Source organism: Thermobia domestica, chromosome 7 (assembly GCF_964235325.1).
Source record: "Thermobia domestica chromosome 7, izTheDome1.hap1.1, whole genome shotgun sequence".
Lineage (NCBI taxonomy): Eukaryota > Metazoa > Arthropoda > Insecta > Zygentoma > Lepismatidae > Thermobia > Thermobia domestica.
The window spans coordinates 191,768,886-191,789,488 of record NC_137460.1 but is presented as its reverse complement, the minus strand read 5'-3'; the positions used below and the strand labels follow the sequence as shown (position 1 = coordinate 191,789,488).

The window sequence follows — 20,603 nt, the reverse complement described above, 5'->3', positions numbered from 1 at the left end:
CTTCAATTTAAACAAGCACACTGAAAACGTACTTGAAGTTTCAATTGTTTTCAGTATCAGCAGCAGAAAACCAATAAATCAAATGGCCCGTTATAACCTTGCTTCGGGTTAACTATCTGACAGAGTATATATATCAGGCACAGTACATTGTAGAACGATCCATGGGTTAAAGTAGCTGACAACTTCCATATATCTAATTTTGACTGATAGTAATCAGAAAGAATATCAGGATATTGTAGGACTGGCCCTAAGGCACATCACAAGGACGCTCTGTTTCTGGAAAGCAGAATACACGTTCCATTCCAGTACAGCACAAGTTGTTCTTTCACTTACTGTCATTACAGCTTAAAAATACAATGTGCAACTTCGATCCCTACGTAGCAAACAACCTACGTATGGTTTAGGTTACGATATCTTGTTTTAACCAAAAAATAAATAAATAAAATTAAAATAAAATAAAAATAAAAATAAATGCAACAAAATTCTCAACAGATGAACTTTTATGTATAATAATTATTATGCAAAAATGTGTAAGTTCTCTTAACCATTATTCTGAAGGAAACGAAATAGTAATACTAGTGGAAGTGATGGTAATGATGATTATGACGGGTTATGACGATGAAAATGTGAACAAATATATTTGTTAAACATAATTAGAAAATGCTGCAAAAGATTCTTATGATTTGTGGGACGTGTTCGTAGCTACAACTCTGACTACAAATGGCGTATTTCTTTTTCGCGCCTAATATTCATTTAACAAACTATATTTTACTGTGCAACAACTAACGCATCTGGAATTGCTACTATTTTAGTAATTAACACACTTACTTATGCATCCAAACACAATCAATGCCCTTGGTTGGAGAGCTGGATTGTAGCAGAATGCAAAACTTTTGGCCAAACCGGTCCACGTTGCAAGCCACTGGCATTCTGGAATGTCCTTCATACAAGCCTGGAATGGAGTACATGAAACGTATAAGTCTCTTTTTCTTTCTATCTACAGTAACAGTATCTTACAATAGATGGACATGGATATAGCTGTCCAAACATTTGTTCGGTAACGGTACTTTAACTTCGAAATTAGACTAAGTGAGCTTACCAGAAAAACATGCAACACGTCCAAATTTCAATTAGCTAATTTTAAGTTTATGTAAGAGATCATCAGCATTTATTTATCAAGAACATGGTCTCCATCTTTCGATATCTCAACGTATAAATATAAATCTTTATTAAAGAATACTATGCCTTTACGCTTCACTGTGGTTGCACAAATCCGTTCCATAACATTTCCCATCTTCTGACCCACTGATGATACATTCAACGGAATGAGAAATCTCTCCGATGTCTCAGTTAAATATGTTGTTTTTAATATTTTTGAGTTCTACATTAAACATCGCTTCGAGATTACCATCTATCTGTAGAAATGTAATTTACAGAGAGCTTACTTATTTGGTAGCTGTTTAGAGAGGTATTAATTCGAGTTAGATGACTACTGATTTCAACAGATGGGGGTAGAATTACAAAGGCCGGACAACACTTATTGTTAAATAATTGCTAACTTAATCCTCTCACTATACATTTATTTCTCACTCTAATTTATATACCTCTCATCAATCAGTATCGCTGGTTAGAATCAGAGCTCGTAGGCTAACCTCATAAATCGTCCTATCATTCGGAATGATTATAGTTCTATATACTTTAAGCATCGAATTCCTCGACAATTCGCGAAGACAAGAGATTTTGAACTGAATAACAACGCAAATTCCCTGGTTTCAGTCAACATCTAATTGCTTCGTGGATATGGTTTTGGTCTGTTAATACTGAAAGTATCTACTCTGTCGAAAGTATAACTTAACATTTTGATGACGTATCCATATTTCGCAGTACTACGATCCAGGCGAATTTCCATGTATAATTTTCTCTGCATTTACTTCTAAGTCCATGTCCCTGCAAACTTTTAATAAAAATTCTGCATGTCTTTCTATTGTTCTCCTATCATTCTCTATTATATTTACATTATCAGCATACGCCATGACCTGGTGAGTACCATTTAGCTCTAAGCTCTGGTTGCTCCCTGATTTTCCTTGTAGTGTACTCCAGAACAAAGTTGAATAGTAATGGCGACAATGCATCTCCTTGTTTTACGCCATTCTCGACGTGAAAGCTCGTAGACAAGTATCTTCCTACTCCGACTTTAGTTTGGGACTCATTTAAACACATCTTAATGAATCTTACTAGCTTTTTGGTATTCCAAATTCTGTAAGAATGTTGTACAATGTTTCCCCCCTAACTGAGCCATAGGCCTTTCTAAAATCAATATACAATTGATGCACCGGAGTACTTATTTCTATTTCTTTTCGAGTACTTGTCGAATGGGAAGTATCTGGCCACAGTTGATCGATTTCACCTAAATTCGCTCTGATAAACTCAAATAATTTCATCAGGATATGGGGATCAATCTTGCTAACACTGTGTTTGAGAGGATCTTATAGGATGTTGACAGAAGGGAAATATCTCGATAATTATCTAGGCATTATGGTCAGTTGTGAATTGGAACAATGATTGATTTTTTTTTCAATCTTGTGACAATTCCTACTTATTTCAGATAAGAAGAACGAGTTTGTGTATCTTGTTCCACAATTTTTTCCCTTTAGCTAAAAAACAGCTCTGCCGGAATTTAGTTCACACCCGAAGACTTCTATTTCCTTAATATGGTTATAGTAATTTCTACTTCTGTTCGGTTAGGCTCTGGAATATACGGTTCTGCTGTGTAGTTTTTCCTTATTTCACGAACATCAGTTTTTGACTACGTGTTAAGTACATCATCAAACAAATATTTTCATTTATTCCAAATGCTATCTGTGTCAGTGATAATTGTTCTGTCGGCTTTCTTTAATATATAAACGTGATGTTGATAGCCTTTTCTACATTGTAGCTTTGGAGAAATCGCGTTTCTTTGTTCTAAAATTTTTGCAAGGTTCCTATCTGATGTCAACGAAATTTGGTGTAGTTATATCGTTCGGATTTTGTAGGACAACGGAGTTTTGCCTGTTTTCTCTTCTCTGCTAACTTAGTGCATTCCTGGTGAACACTGATTTGTTCCTATGTCCGCGTGCCTTAATTTTTCTTTTGCTGAAACTCTAATGCAATCCCTAATTTCAACCCAAGTGTGTTCCCGTGTGCCCTAATTTTTTCTATGTCCGCGTTCCCTAATTTTTCTTTTGCTGAAATTCTAATGCAATCCCTAATTTAAACCCTAAGTTCAACCTATCCTTAACACTAGCGCGTTCCGAACTTGATAAAATTGAGAATCTATTTGACACTTCAATCTAGTTTTCCCCTATCGCTTGGTCCTCTTCTAATTTCTCTAAATTAAACCTCTCCGATTTCAAATGTTGAGTGTTTCCTTTATGCAACAATAATCTCTTTCCTGTTATCGCTGCTACCAGGTAGTGATCAATATCACAGTCAGCTTCTCTAAACAACAGAATATCAATTACGCTAGATCGTCTTCCTCTATTTACTGAAACGTGATCAATTTGATTACGTGTTTTTCCATCTGGTGAGATCGAATGTCGCGATGTGTGAATTTTGTACCCTTCAAAAGTCTAAAGCAGTTGTCTACAGAAACTTACTATACTGAGAAGAAAGCTTACTATAACTTCCGGATATAGTAAGTTATCTTGTAACTCTCAATTGATTTTAGAGAATCGATTGTCGCTATCTATTACCGTTTGAGTTCTATAGCGATCAACGTTGAAACTGAAAACGATCGATTTCTACCATTTGCAGTTTGAACAGAGGGTTGGTTGGGGAGATGGAACCTATTCTTGGGACGCTCAAACAATTGCAGAAAATTGCTTCTCGATATCTCTTACCGTTTTTGATCTGATACCTGTCGCCACACAGACGAACGGAAATAGCCATTCTATCAGATTTCCAATAGTTATGCATAGCATAGTTTCTAGTCTAAACAAAAGTAACAAATATATTTCCTTACAATATCTCGAGTTCTCAACGTTCCAATACATATGGATAAAGATTTTCTTCGAAACTATTAAACACCAGGATGCCAAAGATAATTTGTCGGAACAACGGAGTATCTCAAGCAAGAATCAAATGCATAAAAATTAGTTGACTCTACATCACATTATAAAATTTCATATGTTTTATAAACAATAAATTCGATCTTTAACATCCCCAGCACCTACCTATAAAAGCATTATTCCTTACTCTAGACTATTTTGCTTCACTACTAACACAACATGATAAGAATATTCAACTTATTTTTTGTCGTACTTAATTATTTGTTTCTGCTCTTTTTTTCCAAGTAGAAATATTTTCTCACACTAAAACACTAATGTACAGGAAAACAAAATAATAATAATTGAAAGAGAAGAACTTTGTGAACACTAGTAACCAAGCTCCAAAACACATGTCAATATAAAACGTTACCTACTGAGATCAGTAATACATTTCATAATATTAAGTTAAAATATACAAACCTCCATGATTTCCAGAAGAGCATCAGTGATAACTTCTAAGGAAGTGAGTGTTATTCGTTCACGTTCGCTAGAATTGCCTGAGAAGTTTCTTTCTCCAAATCTAAATAAAAGAATACAGAAAGGCCATTTTAACTCAACACCTAATAAATTGCATTTAATTAAAAATGTATTTATACAATAAACGACACAAAAAACACAAGAAAAACTACAATTCCTGTTAACTTTGCCGTGTCTCGGCCGCTAGCATTTCCTCATAAAACATGCATTACTAGTTACTCTGGAAGTTGACTGCCTATCTATCTTCGAACTCGGTTGCACTAATGCAACATTATTTCCTAAGCTGTTAATGAAAATTGTAGTGGGCGTGCAGGATATCAGATTTAACAAGTCTATTCATTAATGGGATGTGTAGTAGGTTCTTTCTTGTATCACTCATTATTAGTTCTGCATTCAAGTGTGCCAGTGTAATATGTATTTCAGTGTTCGGAATTTTAGAATTTTATACTGGTGGAATATGTTTACAAGAGGCTGTGTGGCGAAAACACTGACAAAGACGCAACGAAGAAGTATCAATGATTTCGTGAAGAAAGTAACTTACGTTCTTCGAACTAAAATGTGATGCTCAAGACAAGGCTCAAAGAGAAACTAAAGTATGAAAGAAAAGAAAAAAAAGTTTTCATAAATTGAAGCCAATCTACCAGTCTGCTGGCAGCTCACTTGAAAGGGAAGGATTTCAGAGCAAAACATGAAGAAATAAAAAAGCACAAAAATAAAAAAAAAGAATATTATATTGATTCATATGCAATAGTAATTGGTTTAAAGCAAAGCAATAAAAAATAAATGTATAAAATGACGAGGATGAATTATTTAGCTGATTTGCGTTTATGGATGTTATCTGAAAAAGTTGTAAGAAATAAAGATGTTTTTTAAAGAGGCACAACACAGGCTAGCAACCTTGTTTTTCTCTTACTCAGGACACTTCTGAATTCTGCTCGTTAGAATTGCGAAGGTTTTTGTGTGGAATGATACCAACTTGGAAATGAAATTATTGAGTTTTATGTCCCACGTTTATGCCGGCTAGACTAAAGGAGACGATGATGACGAGAAATGAATGAAGTGGTGGAATGAAGAAAGTGGGGGAAACGGGAGAACACCGAGGAAACCCACGCACACGGTGTTTCTCCACCACAAAGTTCACTTGGCGCGACCTGGGATCGAATGCCAGCTTGGAGTCCGGGAAAATGAACTATATAGTAGGCGAACAATAACGGCCATCCGTATTCTAGTGAAACATAGTCGAAATTATAAAGAAAATATGCTGGAATTTTATCGTTTATCCTGAGGACTTCTGTATTGATTTCTCTACCTTCTGGGTCTTTCCAACAACGGAATTTTGAGTATTTTTCTGGTTTCTTGGCTGTGGAAAGAATTGGTGCGGAACGTGAAAGGAGGTCGTTGTGCAGCGGAAGAGATACTACACAAGGTAAGATAATAGCAGTTCCTTCTTAGTGCATAATTCTCAGTGTGGATGTATTAAATTTTGTATCCTGGTTGTGTATCAAATTCGTTACCGTTCTCATAACCCAACTATATGAGTTTTGAACAGGTTCCGTTTGACCACATGTTGTAACAGTAAGTTTACGATTTTGATTATTTAGTAATAATTCTAGACCTTTTAACAAATTCTGGATTCATTAATTGTAGTAATAACTTAATTTCTGGAAAGTTAACTTGATCGGATCAATATTTTTTTCTTCGATCGGATCAATTGAATCTTTGAAAAATTCCATTCTACCTAGAATAATCTTTGGTGATCAAATAAATCTAATTTTGTAATCTGTATTAATTAAAGTTTGATGAATGTGACTAGTGTAAGTTCTTGCTCGGATTATGAACAGGGATGTTGAACCCCTTCCCTCCCTTAGAAGTGTAATATTCAATTGGGGAATCTATTAAAAAATGCTGTATTGTGAGTCTGCATAATGAGAGAGACCAAACTGGTAAAAAAAAAAAAAAAAAAAAAAAGTTTTAAAAAATTGTCTAACGTGCAATTTGAATTCTGCGTGTAAAAATGGGCGTTTCTTTATACGAGGAATGTTCAACTTATAACTAGAATTTCTTTTTGTCCAGGTGTTGCTGTACGCAGCTTGACGTCCGTATTCCATCCTGTGATGGGGCAGTTTTAACACTTTTCTGCCACAACTGGCAGTTGAGGAGATAAGAGTCTCAGCAGAGAGCGGAGATGGACGATAGCAAAAAATCTGGCAGTGTAGCGCTGGCGGCCCCAGGGAGCAGCACTGCATCAAGTTCCTCTTGAAGGAAAGCGTGAAACCTACTGAAATCATCTGAAAAATAAGTGTGCAAAGAAACTGTCAGTTGCAAGTGTACGTGTGGTGTTCAAAATTAAAGGCAGGAAGAGAATCCGTTCTCAACGTGGCCCGTACTCCACGCCGAGCTACTGAAGTCAACGAAACCAACATCCGTCGGGTGCAGCAGTTCACTCTACGTAATTAATGCATCAGTGTGAGAGATTTGAGTGCGAAAACAAACATCAGCGTGGGATGTGTGGAAACAACCATCCACGAACATTTGCACTTACGAAAATCACAGCAAGATGGGTCCCAAAAGCCTAACTAAAAGCAGTGTACGGAAAATGTCTCGTCTTAGCATCTGCAGTGGTTTCAGAGAGAAGGCAAGAACTTCCTTGCAAAGATAATCACCTGCGATGAGAACTGGGTGCATCATTATACACCAGAGTCAAAGCGCTCCAGCATGGAGTGGAGGCATCAAGACTCGCCGCAGCCGAAAAAACTCAAAGCACAGGCGTCTACTGACAAAGTAATGCTGATGATATTATGGGACAAAGACAAGGTGATATGCACTGAGTTCCTAGCACGCAGGGTCGCAAGCAATGCGGCGCACTACAGTAATCTCCTCGGGACTAAAGTCAAAGAGGCTTTGAGAAAAAACGGCCTTAGATGGTGAAGGATGGCATCATCACCCTGCATGGCAACGCGTGTCCTCATACAGCCATGACAACGGTCACAGCTTCACCAAACTTGGTTGGGAGGTGCTAGACCATCCCCCGTACACTCCCCATCTGTTGCCTTGCGATTTCGATTTTTTTTTTTTGTCCATCTAAAAAGCATTTAGTATAACAAAAATTCCACGACGAAGTCAAAACGTGTGTGCTGAAATGGCTAAAAGATCGTCCAAAAGAATTCTATGCCGCAGGGATACGAGCACTCTCACACAGATGGGACAAGTGTGTGTGTGTGTGTGTACATGGGAAGTACCTTGAAAAAGAACAGTAATAGATTCGCATGTTGTTTTCTATACGTAACAGAAAAAAAAAATAATTCCGTTATAACCTGAACGTCTCTTGTACAAAGTGTCCGGAAGTGGGCGTATCCCCCCTCCCTTTCGTTTCAACAGTATAGTGTTAGTTATGACAGAAAGTCTGTATACAGTTACCTTTGAAGTCTTAAGAGTCATAAACATCGGTATGATCACCATTCATGTCATAACACTATATGAACTTTGATCACATATTGTTGATTACTCCAACTTCACTACAAATAACTTTTACCAAGCAGAAAACAAATGAACATGGATAGTAATGTTACCAGACAATGCCAAGCAATGTTACCAAACAAACGTGGGTAAAACCGCCAGAAAACACTAATTAGGGGTACGCCCATTTCCGGACAACGCTGTGTATGTATAATTATTGTGACAGAACGCGGATTTCACTTTTACGTTGTTTAATTTATAGTATAGAGGCGATTAGTTGTTTCCTCCTTTGATTTGTTCATGTTGATCTCAGATTTGTATATATGAAGTTTGGCCAAAAAGTAAAGTTATTTGGTTATTAAAATTTGTCTGCAACCTTATACTGGAGATTTACAATAAATTGTTAACCTAAACTAAAACTGTTTTCAGAACTTATCACAATATTTGGAAAGTTCGTCACATACTGTAAGTATTGAGTTTCGGTTGTTCATTGTGTGTGTATGTGAATGAAATTTCGCAATTAATTTTTTTTGGCTCGCTGGCATCGGACCTATCACGTGCCCTGATTGGTAATTGTGGTTCTGAGTCAGATTATTGAAAATATTTATTTATTTATTTATTTATTTTCGGAATTTGATACTTTTCTAAACCTTAGAGGCTGAACCTACGACGGCCAGGACTGGGAGTGTGACAGATCAACCGAGTAACTACTGAACACTGACAAAAAATATTTTTGTAGACCTGTTTATTACTATTGTAATATCCCATGTGATGTTGTAAACAAACAATTCCACATATCAGTGTTTACAAAGACCACCACGTTGTTTGGCAAGAAGACTTCACACCAGATGGACCTACAATCACTTGCAGACGACGGCTTTTAGCCCCTCCCACGGATCGGAAGACGACATCGGAGCAGCAGCGCCACCGCCACCCAAGGAATCCTATAAATTGGATGGACAAAGGCAATTCGGTACCAGCTTTCTAGTGTCCCTCCTATTGTTTGCTTCGCACATTAGGAGTAACCTAACCCCAGGGCCTCTAGTCTGCTTCGGGACCACGCCTATTCTTTCTCCTGGCTTAGCCTGCTTCGAGGCTCTAACTGGGAATCCTAACCTCAGCCGCTTAGCCTGCTTCAGGGCTCTGTTGGCCAACTAACCTACCCACTGCTTACTCGGAGCTTTGGGCACCTAATACCACTCTGCCTAGCCTGCTTCGGGGTTCTGCAGAGATCCTGTCTGAGACCTTACGGTCGAAGACCGCCTATACTAACCTTTGATACTAGAGAGATTAATTTGTACAGTATTTTGTGAAAATACTTTTATAGAGAAATTTTATAATAAAATTGGTAGTGGGGGTTTGATTCCGGACACTCTTTCTATTAACGCTCTACCTATACCTATATGGGACAAAGTTTTACACTATTAAGTGATACAACCTTTGCCAATAAAAATGTCAGAACTTTGAAATTGTGTTTCAATAACATTGACTGGATTAATGAAATGAAACTGTGACAGCTGTGTGCAGTAGTTTGTGACAAATCAGCATAGAGAAATACACAATTCAACAACAGGTAAAACTTGGAACACAATTTGTCAAATTCTTGACTTACTGCATAAGAAGTTCCCAGACGCATTCTGTCCAGAAATGGTCATGTGAACTGGCCGCCCAGATCATATAATCTCTTCCCACTGAATTATTTCTGCAGGATTATTTCAAGTCTCAGCTCTAAGTCACGAACAATTCATGAACTCAATGCGAATACTGAACGCACTATTGCGAATTTACCATGCAATGTGTGTAGAAATGGATCTTTGGAATCCATTCCACCCACCGAAGCACAGGAAGGCACATGAACGATGTTATCTTCGAATTTTAATGCCATGGATTACCTTTCACAATCAAATATTTTAGTACCGCTCGTAGTTTTCACTCTATCTTGTTTTAAACTTATCATGTTCTTATTGGTAAAACTTTACAGCAATGAATTAAGATAATTCAAAATCTCAAGAAAGTAATACTGCACATTAAGACAACATTAATTTCGAATCTACGATAATAATCAATGGATACTGTTACAAGTCACTACCAAAACAACCATGTTTACAAAACATGATTATTTTTCCGTTATATGTAACACGTTAATAAATTTTCAAACAACTGCATATTGCGACAGAATGCTTACCATGATAAAAGAAATTGCCTCCCCACGCCATTTTTTTCTTCAAAAGTGAATACAAATGTTCTTTCCTTCAATTTAGTTATTTAATGAGAAATTAAAACCTATTAAGGCTTATGTTTCTATAGATATTTATAAATTGTTGCAGTTAACAATGTACTTCTAATTATGCAAAGTTATTCTTATGTGAAGAGAAATGTAATATTAGAAACTTTCTAAATAATGGAACAAACACGAAATGATATACCTGGATTTATTATTATTACTTATTATTAATAGTAGTAGTAGTAGAAGAAGATGAAGTCTCATGATTCTTCAAACAACTTAAAGTGAAATTTGTGAGTGTGTGTGTGACAAAAGTAGAAAGAAAATTCCGAATATAACTCTCATTACATGTTCACATGACTTCGTATCTCACACGAAATTTTATCAATAAGTGTCTTTTATGTTTGATTAAATATTTTAAAAAACTTTTGCAACTTTCGAATATCATATTTAGGTGTTATAAATGCAATAACTAATTTCATCTTATAAATGATTTGTTATCTGTGTTCTGCACTCTGCCGATTCAAGTACACTCACTTAATGTTAGTTAATAAAACAATATTAACAATATACAATTAATAAAAACTAATTGTCACTCTCTCCTATTTAGATTAAGCTCTCTCGTGGCTACGTGATTAGCCTGCATACGCCTTTAGCGCGAGATACTCGGGTTCGATTTCCACATTAATATGTACGTCCACATCTCATATAACATTGCTGATGAAAGACACGCTGACTCAAATCCCCTTCATGTTATTCAGCTATTATTTTTAATAAACAAAGAAGTATTCTGTCATGCTCTACGCAAGTCCTCACTTCAGGATTCACTAACCTGTAAAGGCTGGACTAGTTTCTAGTGAAAGTAAGATCTACTCTGGTAATATTTCTGAATTACTTTTGGATAAGACTAACTATTGCCCACAGGCCTTTATTTCCGCTGTACGCTATCGATTAAAAAAATCGTGCTTAATTAGTTCTAGTTGTCTACTAACTTGCTTGTTTAGTTGTTAACTTTTCTTCTTTTAATTTGTCCACCAACTAGATTCCGATTACACAAATATTAATGTTCAAATCTAAATATAGTTACAACCTATTAACTATAGCATGCTTTATATAGGTTGGGGTAAAACCTGTTAAGTATTGCACTGTCCTAAAGGTCAACGTAACAATCGTTTGTAGTTTACATTCTACTGCGTTTTTGAAATGGAATTAACCAAAATGGCGGATTGAAATGTCGCATATCCATGTCGACAATTGCACAATACGTTCAGTACCACCCCTTGTAAACTGCCTATTAATAATAAAAAGTCAATAACAACAATGTGGGTACATACTATACCTAAGGGGAAGTCGTACGATAAGGCGAACCTTGACGGCAGCCATCTTGAAATCCGCCATCTTGAATGCAGATCATGTTTTGTAAATAGGAATAGGGCAATATGATACATGATTTTGGGCTAGAATTTAAGCAGAAAAACAATGGTAGCAATAGTTTTAATATATGTGCATTTCGTAAATTAAAAAAAAAAAGTTACAGGCATATTCATTGTGTATGTTTCCATGTGCACAACTCCCGAATGAAGCAACTGTGTGTAAAATACAAAAATATAGGAAACACACACTATATTATCTCAATTTGTCCCAAATGATGTTGAGCAAAGCTACACACTTGTAGGAGATCAGTCGGCAAATTTGGTTTAAATTGGTTGAATAGGGACGGAGATACAAGCCGGACAGAACGAAAATTCAATTGGAAAAGTACAAAATAGTTTAAACACCATGTAGATGTTTTCTGATGATTTTTTTTTTTTTTTTTTTTTAATTATGGTGGTCACAACTAAATACTTTTGAAAGACTAATCTGAAAATTTGGTTCAAATCGGTTGAATATGAGCGGAGATAGACCATATAATACGAAAATTTAGCCAAAATCGCTGATAATATAATCCTAATATGAAATGTTGTGTGTCCTCTGATCTGTCTCAAATTTTAGTAAGCAGAGCTAATACCTCTAGAAGGTTACTCGGTGAGTTTGGTCTAAATTGCTGATGAATATACTGAAACTGCAGTCTTGCATTCATTTCGTTTTCCTCTCCGTGGTTCAGGGACATGATTTTATATTCATGGTATGCCACTGGGTACACACAAGAGCGACCTCCTGCGATCATAGTGTCAGTGCAATATTGTCTCCAGACCACTACACGCGAATGTGAAGGGCAGTGTGAGAACAAAGTGCTTATGCGTTGTGCCCGGTGGCAACGGAATTTGTTTCTCTCGTTCCATCGATGAGCCTCATTTCTGCTTTTCTTTCGTCCTTCATTGAAATGTATTGTGGAACTATCGAGTAGAAGTTACATTCCAATAGCGACAACTTACTTTTGGACAGCTGCTTCATTCGGGAGTTGTGCACATGGAAAAATACACAATAAATATGCCTGTAACTTTTTTTCTTTTTTTTTTAACCAAATGTACGTATCTTAAAACTATTGCTACCATTGTTTTTCTGCTTAAATTCTAGCCCAAAATCATGTATCATATTGCCCTATTCCCATTTACAAAACTTGACCTGTATTCAAGATGGCGGATTTCAAGATGGCTGTCGTCAAGTTTCACCTTATCGTACGACTTTCCCTTAGGTATAGTATGTACCCACATCGTTGCTATTGACTTTTTATTATTAACAGGCAGTTTACAAGGGGTGGTACTGAACGTATTGTGCAATTGTCGACATGGATATGCGACATTTCAATCCACCATTTTGGTTAATTCCGCTTCAAAAACACAGTTGCTATTTGTGTGTGGTCTTTCTATGGGACTTCCTTCCTCTGAGTGAAATTTTACGGTAGGTTTTGATATGAACACATTGATACTTCCCTTGTTAGTAAATTGTCTGTTTAACATGGAATAAGTACTTGTGGATTTTATATAACCTTATTTACATTTAATAAGGCCCTTGTTTCAATAATAGAAAAGCACTCCATGTTCAGCATAATTTTCCAATAATTAAACTGAAACAATACGGTCTAAGTTGGAGTTAAGTTGTCTCAACATACTATTGTAGAAATCTCAATGCTAGAAACTAAAAATAGTTATGAACCTTGTCTTATTCTGAATTAATTACACTGAAGCAATGCAGTTTTTAAGTTTTAATTAAATTGTCACAATAGTTTCAAATCTGCAAATTCCCTGCACGCTAGCCACATCTATTAGCGTCAGCAACGCACGTAGCAGAGAGACGACTGTTAACTATTAGGAATTTGCGTTACTCAGAGTGAAACGTTTAACAAGCATGTGCAAATAGTTACTTACTAATAGACACTGCTAGTATAGTAACTGAAAATTACAACTGTACGGAAATCTTGACAAATTCTTCCAGGAAGTGTGAAAACCATCACAGTTCGCTCAAATTTTCTAATTTTATTAAAATGGATATGGCATTTATATGGCATCTACAACTAAACTTTACAAATATTAATTATAAAGTAGAAATGTATACAATGAATTGCTTACCTTTCACTTGCATGTCGATAACTGGATCGGAAAGCAGTTACAGCTGCTGATTTCACTTTACTTATGCCAAATAACAGATGAAACTTTGGTAATGAAAATTCGTCCAGACTCAGACGTAGAACACGGTGTGTTTCTTCTGCAATACACGAAAGAACACAAAATTAGTTAGTGAGTATATTTATTCGTTACTGAGTATATTTTATATATACACGAAGATATCTTAGGAATCACAGCATGAGCACTTTAAAATCAAAATAAAACGTACTACTAAAAATGTATAGAATATACAAACGTACATACAAGTCAGTAACCAATTAACTCAACACTTCATCAGTTGCATTATAAACTTAAAAACTGGATTTTTAATTAAAGAAAAAAAAATACTCTATTTTAGGGTTGAATTTTGAACCCCTCTATTCCCTTAGGATGCGTCCTTTAATCAAGTTGACATGACGAAAACCCAGCTGGAAGTAGGTACCGGCTATGCTCCAAAAGGAACAAGGAAGTGAATGATGATGGAAGAACTGGTGAAATGAGAAAGTGGAAGGAACCAGGAGTACCCTGAAAAACCCACGGATACGATGTCCATCACAAACTTACTTGGCCGGGGGTTGAACCAGGCGCCCCACAAACACACGTTAGCGCTCTACCACTGAACCACCGTGCCTCTCCCCACCTTTGATCTGACAAAGATAGTAGAAAGAAAGAAGATACCGAAATGATTAGCTATACTTATCAAAATTACAACACAACTTGGTGAGTTCATACATATCCGGAAACCCTATGTCATTGCACTGTACAACTGTAATCTAATTAAATAAATAAAAAGTCTCAAATACTAACCTGCAAATACGGGCTTTGTACACGTGCACAGCGAATGAATGATGTTGATTACCAGCCCGTGAGTCGAAGCACGCATACTTAAAGAGCCTGAGTAAACAAGGAAAGTGACAATGTGGAACAAATATGGTAGATGACCAGCTACGTCTAAACAGTTATTGAAAGATAACATCAATAAATATCTTGCCAAGATAGCAATGTCATCCCACATTAAATGCTGCTCCAAGAAAGTTGTTGGGGAAGTGCAGGTCTTGTCGAGTACCTAGAACACACATGAACAAGATATATTAATGGTATGAAAATAAATCATAGTACATTCGACAATGATATAAGAAGAACTAACAATATTGTACAACAGACTTTCTAACAAGCATAATGTTCATCAATATTTCAATTAAAGAACCGCAATCAAAACTACCTGTTTATATATATACTATTTACATTATTTACTCTTATTTCTAAGACTCCAAGTTTACCGTCTCTTTTGTGTTTAAGCAATGATATCTCTGAACAAAAAAAAAGTGTTTATTGAAAAAAATTGCATTCTCCTGATTTAACTGACAAAAAAACTAAGAGTAAGTACTAACTGTTGACCTAAACAGGATATTTAAAAAAAAGAAAGAAATGCTTTGTTTACATTAAATATGCACTCTATTAGTATAATAAGTAACTTTAAGGACGAAAATGGTGGCCAGTAAGGTTACCAGATCTTCCGTTTTCAATGGGATTATCCTCTTTTTCAGAAAGTCGGCCGATATTTCGAGAAAAAATACAAATAGGACCAAAATGCCCCTTTAAAAGAAAAATCATGTTTTTCACTCCTCGTTACGTAGTATAATTTCTACGTGTCCTTAAACTCCTGAGTTGAATCTTCGTTTGGAAAAATTCGGAATTTTGTAGAAAAATTTCATATTTTACAAACAGATGGCTCCGTTAACTTTATGTTTTGATGTTCAATTATTTTCGATGGATTGGTAATCGAAGGTTCCTAACTTCCTCCTGTTAATTTTTTTTTACGTGTTATCGGTATGGTTAAAAATCTAGTTACACTGAAAAGCTACAGACTTCTTCCTCACTGGCATGAATAACTACATAACAATAACTATAGCTGAGTTCCCTCAAGCGTACGCGCTAAACTCAAATTCAATCAAATGACTCACTGACTTGAGTAAGTTTAGAAGACATATTTGATTACAATTTCAAATCTTGGTTTTCAATTTAAAGTGTATGTTGTTCGATGCAAATCAATAAAATACATGATTCCAGTTGGTATTATCTAATTTATTCTTCTAGGTACACAATTACGTTTGGAAGTATGTTCCTAACTATATAACCTGAGTAATTCATAATCGTTTTAGCTGATTATCATTTTATATCAGTTTCATTTTAACATTTAATAAATAACTGCTTTTGCCTTTGATAATTTTCCCCAATTCCCTTTCTGATTACCATGGTATTTCACAGCAAAAGCTTTAATTTCCTCTATTTCACTTGCAGTGTACCTATATCAACGTAAACTTTTCTATACAAACGTTTCTTTCTTGGATTTTACATGAACTAAGTTATTGCTGATGAAACTGATTTTACGTGGTTGTGCATATGTTCATCTGCCCAGAGAATGATAATGTTGACTACTGGTTCTTTGTCAACAATCGCTCTCACTACTTATTTCATTAACAATTTTATTTAACCAAGTACCGAATAACCACTCTATAGTACTTCTACTGATTTTGCAATACCATGCATTTTTACTAAACAATAAAACATCAAAATTACTTGCTAAATTGTAATGTCCTATCACAAGTTAATTAAATAACAATTTTTATATTAGGTAATGTTCACATTTCAATTATCTTTTATATCGAAATATTTTCCTTCAAATATCTCATTGCGAATAAACTCTACCCTTTCACATTTTTCCAACTTCGAACAACACTCCAGCGTCCCCCTGTTCTCTCTTGAAATGGAAAACTCGCTCCTCTGAAATAGAATTTAGTTTATCTATTACGTCCAGACGACTTTTTCGTCGACCTTCTAGACCAGTCTTAATTTTCCTTTAATCTCCTCAGTCCACATGACCTCTTCATCGATCTCTTTGGCCACCATCGACTGCCACACAGCTCACACTTTGCCCCTTGGACTAACACCACTATGCCGACCCCTCTGTCTCACAGACTTCTCCACTGACCACTTCATCGACCTCTGTTCCTTTTTGGGATCTTATAGACTTTCTTAGCCAACTCCTCTTTTCCTTTCCTGAAATCTCGTCGACCTCTTATTGATCTTGTAATTCTTGTCACTGTTCTACAGTACTCAAGAGGCTACAAGCACTTTTCACTGTGTTTGCACCATTGTTAAGAGTTTTGACAAAATTTTGGAAAGCAAGCATATATATATATATATAAGACATACTTAAATACATGCAATCTCCTTCATGGAATTTTTTACCGAACATCTATGAACCCTTTCTTGTATACTTTAAAAACTTCTGTACTTTAAAAAAAAAAAAAAAAAATCTCAAGTACAAACAATATATCACAAAACTACAAGCCTTACTAGTATTCAACAGTAATCACATTAAACTTTATTTCTACTAAAAAGATACAACAGAATACAACATAAAACATATTTAAGATAATAATTTCTGCCAAAATTATAAATTAATGATACCTTCTTACTTTAACCTTCTAACATGTGTATGTTAATCTAAGAAACATACGATCTAAAGTGATACATCACATTTTAAATATATCCACTGTTAATTAAAAAATAATTCACTAGATACGAGGAGAATGTTTTTAGTGAAACTTGCGAATAGTTTTTTTAAAACAACAGGAATGAACGTATCAATGTATCTGCAGAATGCACTCATGCCATGATTTTCATGAACACACTATGGAAAACATTCGCATCACGAAGTGTTTTTCATTCTTTACTAATGGTTGCTGAAAATAGGGGAAATTATGTCCAACGACTTACCCAACATTTTCACATAAATAAGATTCAACAAATACTCTATAACGTTTAGTAGTCTTTAGCATCCTAGTTTTTAACAGTGAAGTTGTGCAGACATTTTCTAGTGTCTAGCTTCTAAACGATGCACTCTGCCACTAATGTAACGTATATTTGTTGTTAAAACATTTAGATAAAATCATTTCCCGATGTTTTCTTACATTTCTTTGTATTATTGTATTGTATTACATTAAGTATATTGACAAAGATTTGGTTCAAACTACTAATAATACACAATGAACACATTATAAGATATAAATAAAGCAAGCTTACTGAATGAAAATTGATAACCTAAATACGCTTAAATTGATTTTTCGGCCTGATATTATTCAGAAAATGAATTTAAGTACATTTAGGTTCAAAAATACTTTATACTTTTCATTCATTAAAATATTTGCAGAACGCGAACTCACTAAATTAAACTTCCTTTTTAAGTGCTCGATCACACAATTTCTTCAGGACAATATTTCAGGAGCAAAGGGGGACAGTATGGATCTTGATATACTGTTCTGAAGAAATTCTATGACCAAGCAGTTAAATGTAAACTTAAAATTTGAAGGTATTTTAAATGTTGTTGTTCTGCTTTATTTAATATTACCGGTATAACGCACATCATAAAGACAATCATCATGTAAATATTAGTTGTTATACAAAACACTGCTTAATATAATCGCAATGATATATAAATTACTCTATAATGCCATTTTTCGAAATACGTCAAATAATAGCATTGTGTAAATTATGTATATTGAATAACAGCAAATCAAATCAGTACACAAACAGAAACACTATTTTCACAACTGATTCATGTAAATTATTACTTTGATACGAATACAGATTAAATGTATTTTATGATTACAGATATGCGAAGACAATGAAAAAGTGTGATTTGGAAACACTTACCCTACACAGTCTTCCAATAACTTTCTTGGCCACCTCATGGACGTTAGCTGAAGCTAATGCAACTGCTGTGTCGGCCATTATTTCTGCTTGAGGTGAACCAACACCTCCAGTAACTGAACGTTTTATAAAGCTGTCCAATACCATGTCTATGAGCTCAGGTACCTACAGAAATCATAATACACATTCATATTTTGTAATATTGACTTTGCTTTTTGAACTAGAGAATAAATAATTCGCTACGATTAAAAGCAATTGTAAAATAATTGGTGGGTTGATAAGCAAATGGAAACGAAAATACTAAGAACAAATGTTTATAAACTGTTATAAAACACGGATTTAGAACATATCGAGGTCAATGTACCACTACAAATATACTTGATTAGAACATAATGAAACCTGAGTGACAAACCTCTAAAAGAAAGAAAAATAGTACTTTGACGATTAAACACTTAAATTTTGAGGCTCAGAACAAAGGTAAAATTCAAAATTTAGTCTTGATTAGTACATAAGATATAAAAAAGCGATGTAAAATCAAAATAGATCCCGTAACTTTCTACATCAAAACAATGTCAATCTGTTTCCACGATGCTGCCATGGATAGTTACGAACCCAGTATTAAAAACGAAAGAAAGAAAAAAATGTATCTAATCTCTGAAGACCACTATATTACAAACTTCATTGCACAGAAAGAATAAAATCTTTAACAGCTATTCAGGCATTATGGCAGACAACGATTTTATAACAAATCACATGTCTCGTTTCTCACTTAAACCCAAAATTTCATTCAGTTATTTATTTGCATAAGTTTTCCCCCTAGTTTTGCACCTGTATTTTTCGCGTACAAGCATTCGCTGCAATATAATTCAGGACAGTGCGACTTACGCCGGCAAAAATAGATAAATATCTCACCATCTGATACACCAAAGTCAGTAGCACACAATATCTTGTCAAGAAGTCATATATATCTTGAGTGAAGAGACCACGCTCATCACTCCTTCAGGAATATATATATGAAAAATTCTTATCTGCTCATCAAAATACTCAATTTTCTTTGGAATAAATAAATAGTGCCACAGGAAACTCAAAGAAAGCCCACATACAGAGCGCCTCTAAAGCTCGTATGACTTCTCTTATTGTATAAAAAATTTGATTACGTGAATCTTTGCTCCACATGTAAGCATTCTACCGTAAAGTATTATGACTTTCGCTGATGTGTATACTGTAATAATTTTCTTCTACTATTATCAAATATACCGGTATCTATCTCAAAATTATGTTCAAATATCTTGTATAGGTTCACAATGGTTAAGGAGCAAGCCCTACATACTGTACATAATATTCTTAAATGGAATGACAATGGTATTTTACTTCCACCTTAATTCTGACGTAATGAATTGAAAACTTTAATAATAACGAAATGTATGATTTAAAAAAATAAGTATATTGATATTTTCTAATGTAAAATACTTACTTGTCCTATCACACCCCAAATTTTTGCCTGAATTGAGGGGTACATCTCTACCTCTTCAATGGTTAGGGTAATGAGTTTGTCTAGAATCAAAGCGACTTTCTGACGTTTGGCATCATCCGAATGTTTGCAAAATCTATAAATATAATTTAAATCTCATAATGAACAATGTTATAGTGAAGGAAAATACAGATTGGATAGACTAAATATCGCATACCCGATTGAAGACTGTTACAGATCAAAAATACACATTTGTGGGAAAACGAATTTTCAAGTTTGTCATTCTATCAAAATCACTCCCTAGAATCTTATTTCTGCCATCTAGGGTTTATTTTTTTTAGTTACCTTTACGCAAAAATACCAGCAGGTATAGCTCGCTTCTCTTTATCCAATGGCGATGATAACTCAAAATTGCCATTTTTTGAATTGTAACATTCTTTCACCGGGTGTACGACATAGTAAGCACAGGTGGAAGCCAAAATGCAAGATACTAAATTTGAAACTTTTCTAATTAGATAAATATGAGTCATTTAACTAAAGTATACTAACGATGCATCTTATTTAAACTGAAGTTACCTTATGTTCATGGTTAGACTATAGCTAGATCCAATTTGTAATAAAATGCACCA

The 20,603-nt window shown here is 34.9% G+C and overlaps 1 protein-coding gene across 4 annotated transcripts in view; it reads right to left on the bottom strand.

Annotated features, from left to right (window-relative positions):
• Nf1 (neurofibromin 1) overlaps positions 1–20,603 on the bottom strand; it is a 234,845-nt gene that overhangs the window by 70,107 nt on the left and 144,135 nt on the right. For all 4 annotated transcript variants that reach the window (XM_081765704.1, XM_081765708.1, XM_081765706.1 and 1 more), the window contains 6 exons: positions 19,978–20,110; positions 18,507–18,668; positions 14,595–14,853; positions 13,752–13,887; positions 4,506–4,605; positions 829–952 (listed from right to left, as the gene is read on the bottom strand). In XM_081765704.1, the coding sequence (XP_081621830.1) occupies positions 829–952; positions 4,506–4,605; positions 13,752–13,887; positions 14,595–14,853; positions 18,507–18,668; positions 19,978–20,110 (914 nt within the window). The remainder of the gene's footprint in view (positions 1–828; positions 953–4,505; positions 4,606–13,751; positions 13,888–14,594; positions 14,854–18,506; positions 18,669–19,977; positions 20,111–20,603) is intronic.